Source organism: Dama dama, chromosome 18 (assembly GCF_033118175.1).
Source record: "Dama dama isolate Ldn47 chromosome 18, ASM3311817v1, whole genome shotgun sequence".
In the NCBI taxonomy this organism is placed as follows: Eukaryota; Metazoa; Chordata; class Mammalia; order Artiodactyla; family Cervidae; genus Dama; species Dama dama.
In genome coordinates, this window is record NC_083698.1 from 73516263 (window position 1) to 73532172 (window position 15910).

Sequence of the window (15910 nt, forward strand, 5' to 3'; positions counted from 1 at the left end):
ATGCTTGCTCCTTGGAAGAAAAGATATGACAAACCTAGACAGAATATTAAAAAGCAGAGACATCACTTTGCCAACAAAAATCTGTATGGTCAAAGCTATGATTTTTCTAGTAGTAATGTACTGATGTGAGAGCTGGACCATAAAGAAGTCTGAGGGTCGAAGAATTGATGCTTTTGAATTCTGGTGCTGAAAAAGACCCTTGAGGGTCCCTTGGACAGCAAAGAGATCAAACCAGTCAATCCTAAAGAAAATCAACTCTGAATATTCATTGGAAAGACTGATGCCAAAGTTGAAGCTCCAATATTTCGGCCACCTGATGTGCAGAGCCGACTCACTGGAAGAGACCCTGATGCTGGGAAAGATAGAGGGCAAGAGGAGAAGGGGGCAACAGAGGATGAGATGGTTGGATGGCATCACCGACTCAATGTGCATGAGTTTGAGCAAACTCCAGGAAATAGTGAAGGACAGGGAAGCCTGGTGTGCTGCAGTTCATGGGATTGCGAAGAGTTGAACATGACTGAGTGATTTAACAACCACCACCATTGTCAGCATCACCAACTTCACCACTATCGTTTTCATCATCACCACTATCACCACTACCATCACCATCATTACCACTGTCTATCGTCATTATCATCACCATCACCACCCCCCACCACTACCATCCGCTCCCCACATGCCTGCCACCAAGTCCTGCATGGCCTGCCTTGTCAGGGCCAGATGACTGGAGACTGATGAACTAGGGTCTTCCTGCTCTGGGGTACTGCAACCTGCTCTTCCAGGCAGACGGCTGGGCCTGGGACAAGTGGCAGCAGTGGCATCCCTCCCATGACAGCAATCCCTTGAGGCAAGGGGGATAGGGAAGGCCGTGGCTTTCCTGGGAGAAGGAGCCCCATGTGCAGCACTTTTGGCTCTGCAGATGTGATGCTTGTTGCCATGGTGACCGTCCTAACAATAACCTCCCAGAACCGATCTTCCCCACACCCGCCCCAGCTGCCACCTGGGAGGGAGAGCCCTCCTTACTGACGAAAGCCAGCTAGAAAGGATGAGGTGGGAGGTGGAGATGACGTGGGGGTGCGGGTGGAAGAGGGCCCTTCAAGCAGGAGGGTTGGGAGGCCGAAGCCAGATGAGAGGGCTTCTGGGGCCTGGTACTCCTGAAAGTGTCTTGGCTGGCAGCCCTTCTCCCTTCCAGCTTTTCCACTCTGCTGGAGAGGAGCCTTCTGGGTCTGGAGGTGGAGAGTGGGGTTGAGGGGTGGGGCTGTATAGGCAGGGACAATCTGGGTCCCTTTGGTAGCTCACTCCTTCTCAACTGTGATGCTCTGATCACCCTGCTGTCCCTGCCCCCCTCAGGATCACTCGATGTCAGGCCTTTAATGTCCCAGCCCAGAGGAGGGGCTGCCCTGTTGACCTCCAGTGCTCACAAGAGCATCATGGGGGCCTCAAATCACACCCTTTTAGTGACTCTGACTTCTCATGTAAACTTGGTCTGGGCAGCCTCCCCACCCAGGTGAAAGGACCTCAAAACAGATACCCAGAGTGCTGTGGTGTCCTTGCCCAGTGTGGTAGGACGTTGTGCATGCGTGTGAGTGTGTGCTGGGTATGTATTGTGTGACTGCGTGTTTGTATCTGTGTGTGTGAAAATAAAACAGAAGCATCTTAACAGGGAAATAAGGTTTGAGCCTCAGCCACTTCTTGGCTGCGTGACATTGGACAAGTTACTTCAGCTCTCTGTCACTCTGCTGTCCCACCTAGTAGCATGGGAATCATGAGTATATGCTTCCTAGGGCTGGTTTAGAATTAGATGAGATAATATGTGTAGAATGCAAATACGTAAGTCACTGTCTGCTGTCATCATGATTTTAATGCCACTGTGTCGTGGCATGGACTCGCACTGGAAGGAACGTGTGTGACCTTGGCAGCGTGCAGGGTCTGCTTGTAGCCTGGAGACAGCCTGATTTACTGAGGGGTGCAATTTTGTTTGGTTTGTTTGCTAATTGTATTCTATTGTGTGGGACTGCCTCCTTCTCCTTCCGGAGCTCAGAGTGTTGCAGATGGCCCAGCATGTGTGGGGAGAGGCCCCTGTGGGGCAGAAGACAACCCCAAGAGCAAGCCTCTGTCAGTCCATGAGGGGCCTCCAGTCCTCCCCCGGCTGCCCCAGGAGAGGTGGGCGGCCGCCCATCGGAAGGCACCTGGGCACTCTGGTTCCAGCACTGAGGTCTGGAGGTGGTCTCACCTCTGCCCTGCTCTGCAGAGATCAAGGCCATGCCCACCGTGGGGCCCTATCTGCCCCCAGTCCCGATCTCGCCTTGTCCCCTAAGTGTTCCTCGACCTCCAGCCCTCTCTTGGGTACAAGTCGGGACTGGTCACCACCTGGAGTACTCAACTGCCTGACAGCTGTGTGCCAAAGACATCCTGGTCAAGGAGGCCCTGGGTCCACCCCTGTCCCCTAATCCCTGCATTAGATCTTCTACCCAGGAGACATTTATTGTGGGTTCTGGAGCCAGCCCTGGATTGGCCACCAAGCTGAGGGAGATGAGCAGGACAGGCCCAGACCCTACTCCTGGGGAGCCCGCGGTGCAGTAAGTGGCTCGTAGCAGGGCAGCAGAACGACCCACATCCAGGGCTGGCAGCTGGAAGCTTCGTTTCCTCTGGGCCTGCCCAGGACTCACTCTGGCCCTCTCCTCTCTGAGGAGTGTGGGGGTGTGGAGCCCAGTAGATTGTCTTTGCTGAATTTGGAGTCCTGGTTCTAGGTGGCCGCCTAGGTGTGGCCCTGGGAGAGGCTCTTCTGTGGGAAATGGGGTCAGTCCAACCTCTCCTGCCCCTCCTCCTGCTCACTTGTCCTCCTCTCCAGGGCCACTCTCAAGATGGACCATCTTCTTCCAGGCCAGAGCTGGGAGCAGGCAGGTGGACTATGCCTGGGAGAGCAAGAATGTGTACCTCTACCTGGGCAAGGGGGCTGTGAGCTCTCAGGACCCCAAGATGCTGATGGAGCAAACACTGTTCCCTGATTCAGGGACCTCTTTCTGAATAGGAAATGTCTGTTCCGGGGACCTCTGCTCGGGAGCCCCCAGAGCCCAGAACTAGGAAGAGCGAGGGGCTAAGACTGTGGTGGAGCAGGCAGCCTCCACCCTTTCATCTAGTACTGTGTCCCCAGTGTGCACACCTGGTCTGGAGGCTCCTGGGTGGCTCTGCCAGGGAGCCTGGACCGTGTGGTGTGTGGAGGGGTAGAGACCCGGGCCGGGCAGGAGGGGTCCTGCAGCATCTCCTCGTGGGGGTGTCAGGAATCAGCCTGTGGAGGGAGGGCTCTCCCCCCTCCCCATGTGCACCTGTGTCCCCTCTTGAGGTCCAGGTCGAAGCAGGCCTTCAGAGGAGAAAGGGGGCTGGGTTCATTGCGTGCAGTCCCCGGTGTATGTGCGCGCGGCAAGGGAGTCGCCAGGAGGCAGCGGAGAAGCCAGCTCAGGGAGCCAGCGGTTGCCCGTGTGCGTGGCCCCAGGCGCCTGGGCGCGGGTGCGGGTGCCAGCGCAGCAAGCGCAGGGCGCGGGCGCGGGTACGAATGCCGGGAGCAGGAGCGGGTGCGAGAGCGTGTGCAGGGCGCCAGTGCGGGTGTAGGTGCAGGCGCAGGGCTCAAGTGCGTGTGCGGGTGCAGGGCGCGGATGCGGGAGCGGGGCGCGTGCAGGGGGCGGCGGGCGGGGCCCGCGCGGCGGCGGCGGCGGCGGTGACAGCGGCGCCCGCGCTCCCCGCGCGTAGGTGTGCGGCGCGCTCCTGGCGGGGACGGAGCGCGCAGATCTCGCGTGCGCTCGCCGCCCGGCGCAGCCCAGCCCGGCCCCCGCTCGGCGCCGCGAGCCGAGGTGTCGCCCGCGCCCGCGCCCGTGTCGCCGCCGTGCCCGCGAGCGGGAGCCGGAGTCGCCGCCGCCCGAGCGCAGCAGAGCGCACGCCGAGCCCGTCCGTCGCCGCCATGGCCACCACGGTGACTTGCACCCGCTTCACCGACGAGTACCAGCTCTACGAGGATATTGGCAAGTAAGAGCTGAGGCGCGTGCGGGCCGGGCCGGGGACCCCGAAGGGCGCTGCGCTCCGAGGGCGGTGATCCTGGCGACCCAGACCCTCTGCGCCGCCGGCTCCGGGCGCACTGCGGCCCCGCGCGCCCCCGGCTGCTCCCGGCTCGGGGCAGGGAGCGCACGTCCCCGCGCGGCCTCGACCCCCGGGCCCCGGGGCCTGGCCGCCGGACAGCGGCGCGTGCGGCCCTACCGGGCCCTGTCCGGCACGATCGCCGGACCGGAGGCCCCGGCTCGAGGCGCGGGGCTCGGCGCAGCGGGGGCGGCAGCAGGTGTCCCCGGAGCGCCCGGCAGACGTGACGCATTTGGCGGCGGGAGGTCAGAGAGGAGCCGCGCGCGGTTTCGGCCGCGGGGCCTAGAGCGCGGGGGAGGGGGCGGCCCTGGCCCGGAGTGTCGTCCCAGGCGCGGGCCACGTTGTCCCCACCCCCACCGGGCGGCCGGGCGCGGGGGCGGCGGGACCTGCTCTGCGCCTGCTTCTCCGCGTGGCTTCATCTACGCGGGGGGGTGCCCGTTGCGCTCCGCGCCGCGTGGGAACAGCCTCTGCTGTGGGTCCTCAGGGGATCTGGGGTTCTGAAGGCTTTTTCCCCAAATCATTCTGGAAAGAGGAGTCTGGAGAGCTGGGGGCTGAGGTCAGGGAGCTGGGATCAGGTCACTGGGGTGAAGATGAGGAGGTGAGGTGGGAGCTTGATGGGCTTCAGGATCGTGGGGGTAGGTGGGGGCGCAGTTTCTGTAGAGTTATTTGTGGGGAGGCAATAGGACGGACTTTGAAGGCTCTTTTCAGGTAGGGCCTCATAGAGGGAACAGGTGGCTCCTGGGCTCTGCTCACCGATGTGAGCCGTGTAGGGCCCTAGATGGGGCTCTGCCGTCGGACTCTGACCCGAATCTGATCGGAGGTTCCTGTCCGGCCTGGGAGTCTCCACTCTGAATCAAGGTGGCTTCACCTGGCATCTCCTGGTCTGGCTCCAGAACTCCTGAAATCCCTCGGTTCCAGCTTGGCGGCGGGCAGAGCTCTCCTCTCCGCCATCCTCCCCCATCTCTCCGGCATGGTGGGGGCGCTGGCGAGGTTTCCTCTTACACCTCCAGCGGCAGATCCCTTTCCCCCTCTTTATTAAGAAACGTCTGTGGTGATACCTTGTGTTGGCGAGGGATGCTGATCACTGATAATTGTGGGTGAGAGCTGGGAGGAGTGTGGGGGCGTGTGAATTCCCCAGTTCTCCCTGCACGTGGGGGAGGATGGCAGTCAGGCCTGGGGGGCTGAGGAGTGGAGGGATGGAGTGGAGGAAGCCAGAGGAGGCTGGGCCCTGGGGACTCAGAAATTCCTCACCCTCAGGTGGGGGCTGGTTGGGTGCCTGTCCCCAGGGCAGGGGGACCTGGAGAGCAGAGCAGAGAAGGGGGGGAGGGGTCCAGCACCCAGATTGTATATACCCCCTGAGGCCCTGAGGAAGCTTCCAGGGCTTGTCTGGGACCAAGCCTGTGAAGATAGGGTGATGGGCTGGTGGTTCTCATATCGGGACAAAGCGGGGGGGTGGCCGTGGGAGGAAGGTCACCCCATTCTAAGAGACCTTCTTGTTGTTTCTCCTCGCCCAGGCCCTCACGCCAGGCACCCCGGGTCCCCTTTGCAGAAGTGCCTCTTCCCATTCACCCCATCTCCTTGGCCCGAAGCTGGCTCCACTGACCGCTCCTTCACTTTTCTGTGAACCTCTTTGGGCCAGCGGCCCAGCAGGGTGGTCATCCCAACCCCAGGCCTCTAGTTCCAGTGGCCACAACTGGTTGTCCTGGCTGCTGCCATCACACCCACACTGGGGGATGGAGGTCCTTGGGACTGCCCTCAGGGAGGGTGTGGGGGGTGGTGGTAGACCCTGCAGTGGAAGCCAGGCTCCTCTCCTGTCAGCAGGAGTGTGAGCCATTGTGGAAAGGGAGCCGGGGGGCTTGAGGCATGAGTAGGTGAGGAAGCGTAGCTGTTGAGGGGGACCAGGGGCCTGGGAGAGGAGAGGAAGGTACCCCATCGCTTGGGCTGGCCCAGCGCCCCTTGGCAGAGCCTCCAGGCACCAGGCCCTCTGAAGGATGCCCAGGGGCCTCTCATAGCCCCTCTGGGTGGGGAGGAGGCTGGGCCAGTTCCGGGGGAGCTGCAGTGGGGCAGGTGTCAGGAGGGAGGGTCCGGCACTGGGGCCACTGTCTCGGCCCAGGGCTGGGGTCCTCAGTGGCCATGTAGGCGGTTGTTGACAATGCCTGGCCTGCCCGACGCACAGTTGGTATTGCTTCCTGGTCCAGGTGGATGAGTCCAAGTTTATTTAAAGCTGCAGCCCCTGGCACCAGTCAGGCGACACTGAGCTCCCTGCCCGGGAAGGGCCGGGCCACAGGCCCACAGCTGCTCGCGTGACATGGCCACTGGCCTGTCCCCTTCCTGCCCTGTCCCTTCTCTACCTTGTCCCCACCACCCCCCGCCCAGCCCGCCGCTGTCTCTGTGTGGGATCGGCCCTTGGGGACCTGGGCTTTGGGTTCAAGGGCCAGGAAAAGCTGTTTTCTGGGGTTCTGCTCTTTCTTGCCTGGCCAGGGCGCGGCTCCTCAACACCAGCATAGAGGTAGAGAGCCTTAACTTTGGCTTTAAGTTACAAACAGTTACAGATCAGGACTGCGGAATCCTCAGCCCAACATTGAACTGGCCAGCAACATGGTTTAGAAATGTTTCATATTGGATAGATTTTTTTTTTTTTAATGGAAAGAACTTCCAGGAGTAATAAAATAAACACTTGTATCTCTTCTACCTAGAATTGGAAACTGTTTCTTCTTTTGTCATTTTGGCTTTCAGTTCAGTTCAGTCTCTCTGTCATGTCCGACTCTTTGTGACCCCATGGACTGCAGCACACCAGGCCTCCCTGTCCTTTAGAGTTCTTTTTTAAAAAAATCATCAGAAATAAAGCCTTACCAAGAAATGTTAAGTAACCATTCTCTGCCAACAACTGTGATGTGTTTAGATTTATCCTTTTAGACTCGGTTCATTTGCACACAGATAGATTCTCAACTAACATACAGGATTCTTTGGGGGTGTTTTCTTTTTAACTTTATATAAAAATGTGGAAACTGGCGCTTTCCCTCAGCTTAGTCTTCTGGCGTCTGTGTGTGGGGACACTGACCTTTCGCTGCTGCTCTGTGTAGTGACCGTAGTGCCTGTAGTATGTCGTGTTCATCTCCTCGTGGCAATCTCCGTGTTGCCAGTGTTTCTTCCAGTCCCACTGTGGGTTTGCTGGTGCCCAGGGGCGAGGCTTTCCTCAGAGTTTGTCTCTGGTGGTGGGCATGCCAGTGGGGGTCTGGACGTTCTCCGTGTCTCCCCGGGCCCACTCCCCGACAGCCCCTTTCCTGGGCTCGGTGCTGACCTCCTTGTCTGGCTGTTTGTTGGGTAGGGATTTTGTGCATTTTGTGTTCAGGCTCCCGGAGCTTAGACTCTGAGGAGTCATCCCCTTTAAAATCTGAGTGATCCCCCTCTCCAGGAGAAAGCAGCTCCCACATGGCTTTGGATGTAATTCAGGGGTTCATGGACCCCTCCCCTTGAGAGAAGGTGAGCCCCATTGTAATAACCTCCAAGTGGCACAGTACTTTGAACGCCTGATTTTATTTGATTCGAGTTGCTCGGGAACCCCCCCTCATACTTCCTCTCCCCATTTTATAGACACAGAGCTGCAGCTCAGAGAGAGTGAACAACTTGCCCCCGTCAGCCAGGAAGGCCCCCACTCCCAGTCCAGGGCGCCCCTATCCTTCCCAGCTTCCCCCGAACCTCAGGCAGGCCCCGAGCTGACCTTGGTGTGTCCTTGACTCTATCCAGTGTGCCCCAGTTGGGGGAGAGCAGGTCTTGTCCTGGGGTGTGACCCCTCAGCGGGAGAACCATCACCATCCACCTTCTGTGCTTTCTTGACGTCCTCTCCACTAGCCACCAGCCTGCTTGGTGGTTAATAGATAAACTCAGGAAATTCAGAGCAAATCTACGGTGAGCCTCCTGAGCTCCAAAGCCTGGTTGCCAGGGAAGCGAGGACTCGGGTGGAGGAGAAATCACTGTGTTTGCTTTCTCCTGCCCTCAAGCACATCGGGTACTTCCTGCCCCAGGACCTTTGCCAGTGCTGTTCCCCCCTCCTCTGATGGCCCCACAGCTCATCCCCCTGGCCGCTCCCCTGGAGAGGTTCTCACGCCACTTCCTGCTCCTCCCCCACCTCGCCTCCCCGCTTCTGTCTTCCCGGGTCACCGGGCACCATCGGACCCAAAGGCGGGTGGGTGTCTGGCCCTGCCCACAGTGGACTTTCCTGCACACGTGAGGAAGGGGTGAGTCAACCTGCCAGTGGCTTCTGCCTGCTGGGCTGGGTTGGAGTCCAGGGTTGGAGTCCATTAGATGCCTAATGTAGGGTATTTAGAGAAGAAGTCGCACATGTTGAGGCTGCTGTGAGATGCACATGAAGGTGAGGCTAGTTTAGTTACTATTGAACGGTATTTTTATACCATAACCTACTTTGCTGAGAGCTAAGAATATATCTTGCGCTTGCTACCTGCACTCTTTCTCTCCTGGTAACAGTCGCTAGCAATTAAATGGTGCTTATTACATTAAGGTGCTTGATCTGTGAAATAGGTACTGTGATCACTCCCAGTTTGGAGAAGAGGTGCCTGAGACTCAGAGACGCTCCACACGGGGCTAGGGTTTGAGTCCAGGCTGTTGACTAGAATCCACTTTCTGCTTCTCTCAGAAGCTCATGACTCGACTTCATTCTTTGTTTTTAAAAGGCGGTTATTCCACTGGCTGACTCACGGCCCGCTTGTGGTCCACTCTGACTCTGGGCTCCTCAGGGTCTCACTTGTCCTTAACAGGCTGCTCGCCAAGCCCTCTTTGTGCTTTTCCAGCACAAGGCATTGCCCTATGGCTCCTTTTTATAAAAACATAATTTCCTATGGTCGTCCCTCTGTGACAACCAATACTCTACCCCCATTTGGGTCCAGCAAGGCTTATTTGATTTTAATGGTTAAATAGACAACAGGGATAATATCTTAAAAGAAAAATCAATACATAACTATATGCAGTAAATGTGACTCCTTCACACTCAAGTTTATTCATTCCACAGAGGAACCTGCACTGCCTGTTTTAATGTTAGTAGAAGTTATGTGTGGTGTATATATGTACACATTTGTATACACGCATATACGTTACACACACACGTATATGTATATGGCTTAAAAACACGATGGAATCACCATGTATGTGATTCTGCAGTTTGTTTGCTTCTAACACTTTTTCATGATGATCCCTCAGGTCAGAGAGACTTTTCTTATAGCTAAGTGCCTGCCAGTTCTCTTAGAATCAAGAGATGGATGTATATGTGGTGGCCTTATTTTTAAAACCCCAAATGGGGACCCGTTCTCTGACAAGCAAGACAGAGGGAAGAGAGGATGCTGTGTTTGAAATAGGGGCTCCCAGGGTTGTCAGGTGGGCATCATCGGCGGTGGATGAAGGAGCACTTCTTGGTGGAACCCTGGGTTGGGGCACAGGGGTCTTGATCGAAAAGAAGCCAAGAACGTATTCCTCTCCTTTTTTTTTTTTTTTTTTTAATTTGCGGGATCTCCCAAGAGCCTAGGCAAGAGAGATGCAATGTTGGATTTTCTTTCTTCTACCTAAAGTGAAATTCTATCAGAGATGGTTCCCTTAGAAAGTCCATATTGAGTTGCCTGGAATTTACCAAGTACTTTAATAAGAAAGATCAAGTGGAGGTGACATGAACAGCGTCTGCTCCCTGGAAACATCTTGTCCCTCCCACTGCTCTCTGAGGCCACCTGGTCCAAGGCAAGAGATGAGGCCTTTCTGGAGATCTCAAATATATTTTCAAAATTTTTAATTCCTTCTCTCTCCCCGCCTCAAAATGGAATCCGATTTAGTTATTTTTAAAGCATCTTTCACAGCTGCAAGTCACTTTGTTAGTGTAGAAATGTAAAAATGCATTATGTATCAACTTGGTTTTCCAAAAATTACCATATTGGCATGTTACAGAGAAATGTATATTTTATTCATATAAAGACTGAATCTATTTAAAATGAAAACATCCTTATTGGCAGCTAGTGGTGTTCCTAGGTTCTTAACTTTTGGGTGGCCTTTGTCTCCTAGGTTAGAGGGTCACTAGGTCGTTCAGTGGCCAAAACTCCTGGTGGACTGTTTTTTTTTTTTTTGCATTGACATAATGATCCTAAAATAACTAAAGTTATGCTTCTTTGTTAAGCCAGATACAAGCTTTTGTTGAATTCAGGAACAGATTGGCAATAGCTGGGCATAGATTTAAGAACATTTTTTGGAGGATACATAAACCATGCTGTTCTACAGGCCTAATTTGAGAACCACCTCCTTTCCCTGCTTTATGAGCAGCCAGTGAGCCCTGCGGGGAGGAGATGCTGTGACCATTCCCATGAAACAGGAACACCCTCCATGGTGTTGGGCATACCCGGGTTGGTGCCCGTTTCTAGTGAAGAGCCAAGGGCGGTTCCTGCCTCCCTGTCACTCAGCCCACGCTGAATTCCAGGGCTTAGAACCATACCCATTGCATAGTAGTGCCCAACAGAGTGGCTTTATGTCACCCACTAAAAGACAGGGGCCCTTCAGGTGGTTGGGGGCAGGAGGTGCTGGTGGTCTCGGGGGTCTCAGATGCCTGGCCTGAGTGACCACCTGTCTTATGACCTGGTGAAGGATGGTATGACTTCGGTGCTGGCCACAGAGCTGGATGCCAAGGGGTTGAAGCATTTTGCCCATTTCTTAGTGAAGTTCTTCATGTAGCTTTTGTTCTTGTATATTGAGGTGCAGCCTGATTTTCAAAGCCCTTGGTTCGATCTGGGACATCTGTTAGGGGCTTTCCGGGTGAAGAGTCCTGGTCTAGTTCGGAGCAGTACCTGCTGAAGAAGGCGATCAGGGTGGTGCATCCTAGCCCCCGGCTGCACCTGTAGACCCCACCCCAGGCCTGCTGAATTGGACCCGAGGAGGGTGGTTGCCCCTCAGTGGTGATCAGTGGGCAGCGCAGATTCAGACCCTGCAAGGGGCCTCTATGCCCAAGACCAGGTGCCCGCGCCTGCTCCCTCCCTGGGCTCTGTAAGAGCCTTACTTGACCATGTGTTTGGAATTTGCCTTCCTTTTTTCAGATACTCGATATTACCCCTTGACCCTATCCAAGTCTTCTGGAGCAGAGCTTTCTAGAAGAAACAAAACTTGAGTCGCAAATGTCAGGCATATGTGTAATTCAAAATTTTCTGGTACACGAAAAAAACCTAAAAAGGAACAGGTGAAAAGAACTTTAGTAGTGTATGTATTTAACTCAGTTTATCCAAAATATTGTTTCAACATATAACTAATACAAAAATTATTGTTAAGTTATCTCAAATTAAAAAATATATTGTTTTTGAAATCTGTTGTATCTTTTACACTTACAACCCATCTCAGTGTGGACTGCCACATTTCAGGCTGTTAGGGCTACACATCGGCAGTGGTTACTCTATTGGACCGCACACATTTAGAGCTTTAAGATCATTCCTGTTATTATTATTGTTACTATTTGCACCTTTTCTGGTTTCTTTTGCTTTACTTCAGATTCCTTCACATATCCAGCACATCTGCCTGCACACTTATCATTTGCCAGGCATTTTCTGCGTGCTTAGGAAACAGTGAACAAAGCTGAGGGTGCCTGCCATCATCGAGCTTATACTGGTGGCAGAAACAGGTGGTAAACCCTAAACAAATTATATGATGGGGTAGAAGGTGATTTATACTTCTGCTTTTGGATTAAGGAAACTAAAGAATACCAGTTAGCAGGAAGGTTGTAGTTATAAAAACAGTGGTCAGGCCAAGAAAAGGAGAGAAACCTCAAATTGCCAAAATCGGGAAAGAGCGGACATTACAACTAATCTTATAGAAATAAAAGGCTGATAAGGGAGTTCTATGAAAGACTGTGTACCAAGTGAAAGGTAACCTAGATGAAATGGACAAATTCTTAGAAAGACAGAAACAACTGAAACTGACTCAGTAAGAAGTGGAAACTCTAAATAGACTTGCAGCACTTAAAGAGAATAATTAATAAGTTAATAAATTTTTAATGTCCCCCCAAAAAAGTCCCTTCAGTCCAGATAACGTCACTGGTAAAGTCTATCAAACGTTTAAAGAATTAATACCAGTCCCTCACAAACTTCTCCAAAAAATAGAAGAGGAAGGAATTCTTCCTAACTTACTCTGTGAAGCCAGTAACTACCCTGATACTAAGGCCAGAGAAAGACATCTTAAGAAGACTACAGACCAATATTCCTTTTGGGTACAGATGCAACATCCTCAGCCAAACACTAGGGAAACAAATCTAGCAGCATAAGGGTTCATTATGAGCAAGCAAGATTTATTCCAGGAATAAAAAGTTGGTTCAAAATACAAAATTCAGTCAATGTGATATGCCATATTAACAGATTAAACAAAGAAAGTGTATGATCATTTCAATAGATGCAGACACAAAATATTTAACAAAATCTAATACCTTTTCCTGCTAGAAACACTCAACAAACTAGGGTTAGAAATGAATTTCTTCAACTTGATAAAAGGCCTCTATGAAAATGCCACAGTTAACATATTTAATGGCAAAAAACTGAATGCTTTCTCCCTAAGACCAGAAACAATCAAGAGTGTTCTATTCAACATTGTACTGGACGTTCTGGCCAGGACACTTAGGCAAGAAAAAGAAATAAAAGGTACCCAGATAGGAGAGGAGTAGGTAAAACTACCTCTTTTTACAGATATCATGATCTTTATAGAGAAAATCCCAAGAAATCCCTGAAAAGCTATTAGAACTAAAAAATGAATTTAGCAAAATCACAAGATACAAGCTCAAGATAAAAAAATGCGTATGTTTCATTACACTTGCAATGTTCAATCCCAAAATAAAATTAGAGGGAAAATTCATATTTTAAAAGAATAAAATACATAATAAGAAAATTTTAAAAAGGTAATACAAGAGTTGAACATTGAAAACTACAAACTACTGTTGAAGAATATTAAAGATCTAGATAAATGGAAAGATGTTTTATGTTCATGGATCTGAAGAGTTAATACTGTTAAAATGGCAGTATATGCCAAGTTGATCTATAAATTCAATGTAGTACCTATTACAATTCCAGCTACCTTTAAAAAAAGAGTAAAAATTAAAAATAAAATTTGTAGGGAAATGTAAGGGGTCCAAAAGAGCCAGAACAATTTTGAAAAAGAACAAAGTTGGAGGATTCCTACTTCCTGATTTAAAAACTAACTATACTGTTACATCAGTCAAGTCAGAGCGGATATTGTCTAGCATAAATGTGGGTATAGTGTGACTAAAGGATAAACACATAGATCAGTGGGATAGGATTGAGAGTCTAGAATAAACTCATATTTCTATGGTCTGTTGATTTTTTTTGACAAGGGTGGCGAGACAATTCAATGGAAAAAGAATAATGGTTCCTTTAACCAGTGGACAAATGTGCAAAAGGCATCCATGTGCAAAAGGATGAAGTTGGAACCCTATCTAATGCCTGATACCAAAGTAGATAGGACTTCCCTGGTGGTCCAGTGGTAAAGAATTCATCTGCCAATGCAGGGGACATTAGTTTGATCACTAGTCTGGGATGATTCCACATGCCATGGGGCAACTAAATCTGTGTGCCACAACTACTGAGCTTGTGCTCTGGAGCCCACAAGCTGCAACTACTATGAGCCCATCACCACAGCTACTGAAGCCCTGGCAACCTAGAGCCGGTGCTCTGCAACAAGAGAAGCCACCGCAGTGAGGAGCCCATGCTCTGTAACTAGAGAGTATCCCCCACTCTCTGCAATTAGAGAAAAAGCCCTTGCAGCAACAAAGACCAAACACAGCCCCAAATAAATATTAATAAACAAACTTTTAAAAAGAAATAAATAAAAACAAAAAAGATATATTAGTGGTCAGGAAGCAACAGTTAGAACTGGACATGGAACAACAGACTGGTTCCAAATAGGAAAAGGAGGACATCAAGGCTGTATATTGTCACCTTGATTATTTCACTTACATGCAGAGTACATCATGAGAAATGCTGGGCTGGAGGAATCACAAGCTGGAATCAAGACTTCCGGGGGAAATATCAATAACCTCAGATATGCAGATGACACCACCCTTATGGCAGAAAGTGAAGAGAAACTAAAAAGGCTCTTTATGAAAGTGAAAGAGGACAGTGAAAAAGTTGACTTAAAGCTCAACATTCAGAAAACTAAGATCATGGCATCTGGTCTCATCACTTCATGGGAAATAGATGGGGAAACAGTGGAAACAATGTCAGACTTTATTTTTTTGGGCTCCAAAATCACTGCAGATGGTGATTGCAGCTATGAAATTAAAAGATGCTTACTCCTTGGAAGGAAAGTTATGACCAACCTGGATAGCATATTTAAAAGCAGAGGCATTACTTTGCCAACAAAGGTCCGTCTAGTCAAGGCTGTGGTTTTTCCAGTGGTCATGTATGGATGTGAGAGTTGGACGGTGAAGAAAGCTGAGCGCCGAAGAATTGATGCTTTTGAAGTGTGGTGTTGGAGAAGACTCTTGAGAGTCCCTTGGACTGCAAGAAGATCCAACCAGTCCATCCTAAAGGAGATCAGTCCTGGGTGTTCATTGGAAGGACTGATGTTGAAGCTGAAACTCCAGTACTTTGACCACCTGATGTGAAAAATTGACTCATTAGAAAAGACCCTAATACTGGGAAGGATAGGAGGCAGGAGGAGAAGAGGATGACAGATGATGAGATGGTTGGATGGCATCACCGACTCGATGGACATGGGTTTGGGTAGACTCTGGGAGTTGGTGATGGACAGGGAGGCCTGGTGTGCTGCGATTCATGGTGTCGCAAAGAGTTGGACATGACTGAGCGAGTGAACTGAACTGACTGAAGCACACAAAAAGATACTCAACATAGTTATCTCAAAATGGCCTAATTGTAGGAGCTAAAACCAAAAAATTCTTGGAAGAAGACTTAGGAGTCAATCTTTGTGCCCTTCAATTTGGCAATGTTTTTTTTAGGTACAACACCATAAAGCACAAACAACAAAAGAAAAATAAATTGGACTTAATTAACATTAAAAAAATTTTGTGCTTTAAAGGACACCACCAAGAAAGTACAAAGACAACCCATGGAAGGGAGAAAATATTTGCAAGTCATATATCTGATAAGGAACTTGTATTTAAAGTATTTTAAGAGCTTACTGCCTAACAATAAAAAGACAAATGACCTAATTAAAAAATGGGCAAAGGACCAGAAAAGATATTTCTCCCGAAAAGATATACCAGTAGACCATAAACACACAAAAGTATGCTCAACATCATTAGTCATTTGGGAAATGCAAATGAAAAGCACATTGAGATCCCACCTCATTTCCACTAGAATGAGTAGAATCAAAAAGACAATGTCAAGTGTTGGTGAGGATATGGAGTTGGAACCCTCATGTGTTACTGGTGGGGATGTAAAATGGTGCAGCTGCTATGGAAAACAGTCTGACAGTTTCTCAAAATGTTCCCTTCCTAGGTATGTACTCAAGAGATATGAAAACATGTTCCCAAAGATATACAGATGGGCAGTAGACACATGAAAAGATGCTCAACATTGTTAACTATTAGAGAAATGCAAACCAAAGCTAAAGAGACTTTCCTGGTGGTGCAGTGGTTAAGAATTTGCCAGCCAATGCTCAGGGGACACAGTTTGATTCCTGGTCCAGGAAGATCCCACATGCCGTGGGACAACTAAGCCTGTGTTCCACAACTGCTGAGCCCAAGCGCTGCAACTACTGAAGTCGTGCACCCTGGAACCAATGT

The 15910-nt window shown here is 50.7% G+C and overlaps 1 protein-coding gene across 1 annotated transcript in view; it reads left to right on the forward strand.

Annotated features, from left to right (window-relative positions):
• The first annotated feature begins 3902 nt into the window (after window positions 1-3902).
• Window positions 3903-15910, forward strand: part of CAMK2B (calcium/calmodulin dependent protein kinase II beta) — a 92268-nt gene continuing 80260 nt past the window's right edge. The window contains exon 1 of the mRNA XM_061165609.1: window positions 3903-4020. Coding sequence (XP_061021592.1) covers window positions 3956-4020 — 65 coding nt within the window. The 5' untranslated portion in view covers window positions 3903-3955. The remainder of the gene's footprint in view (window positions 4021-15910) is intronic.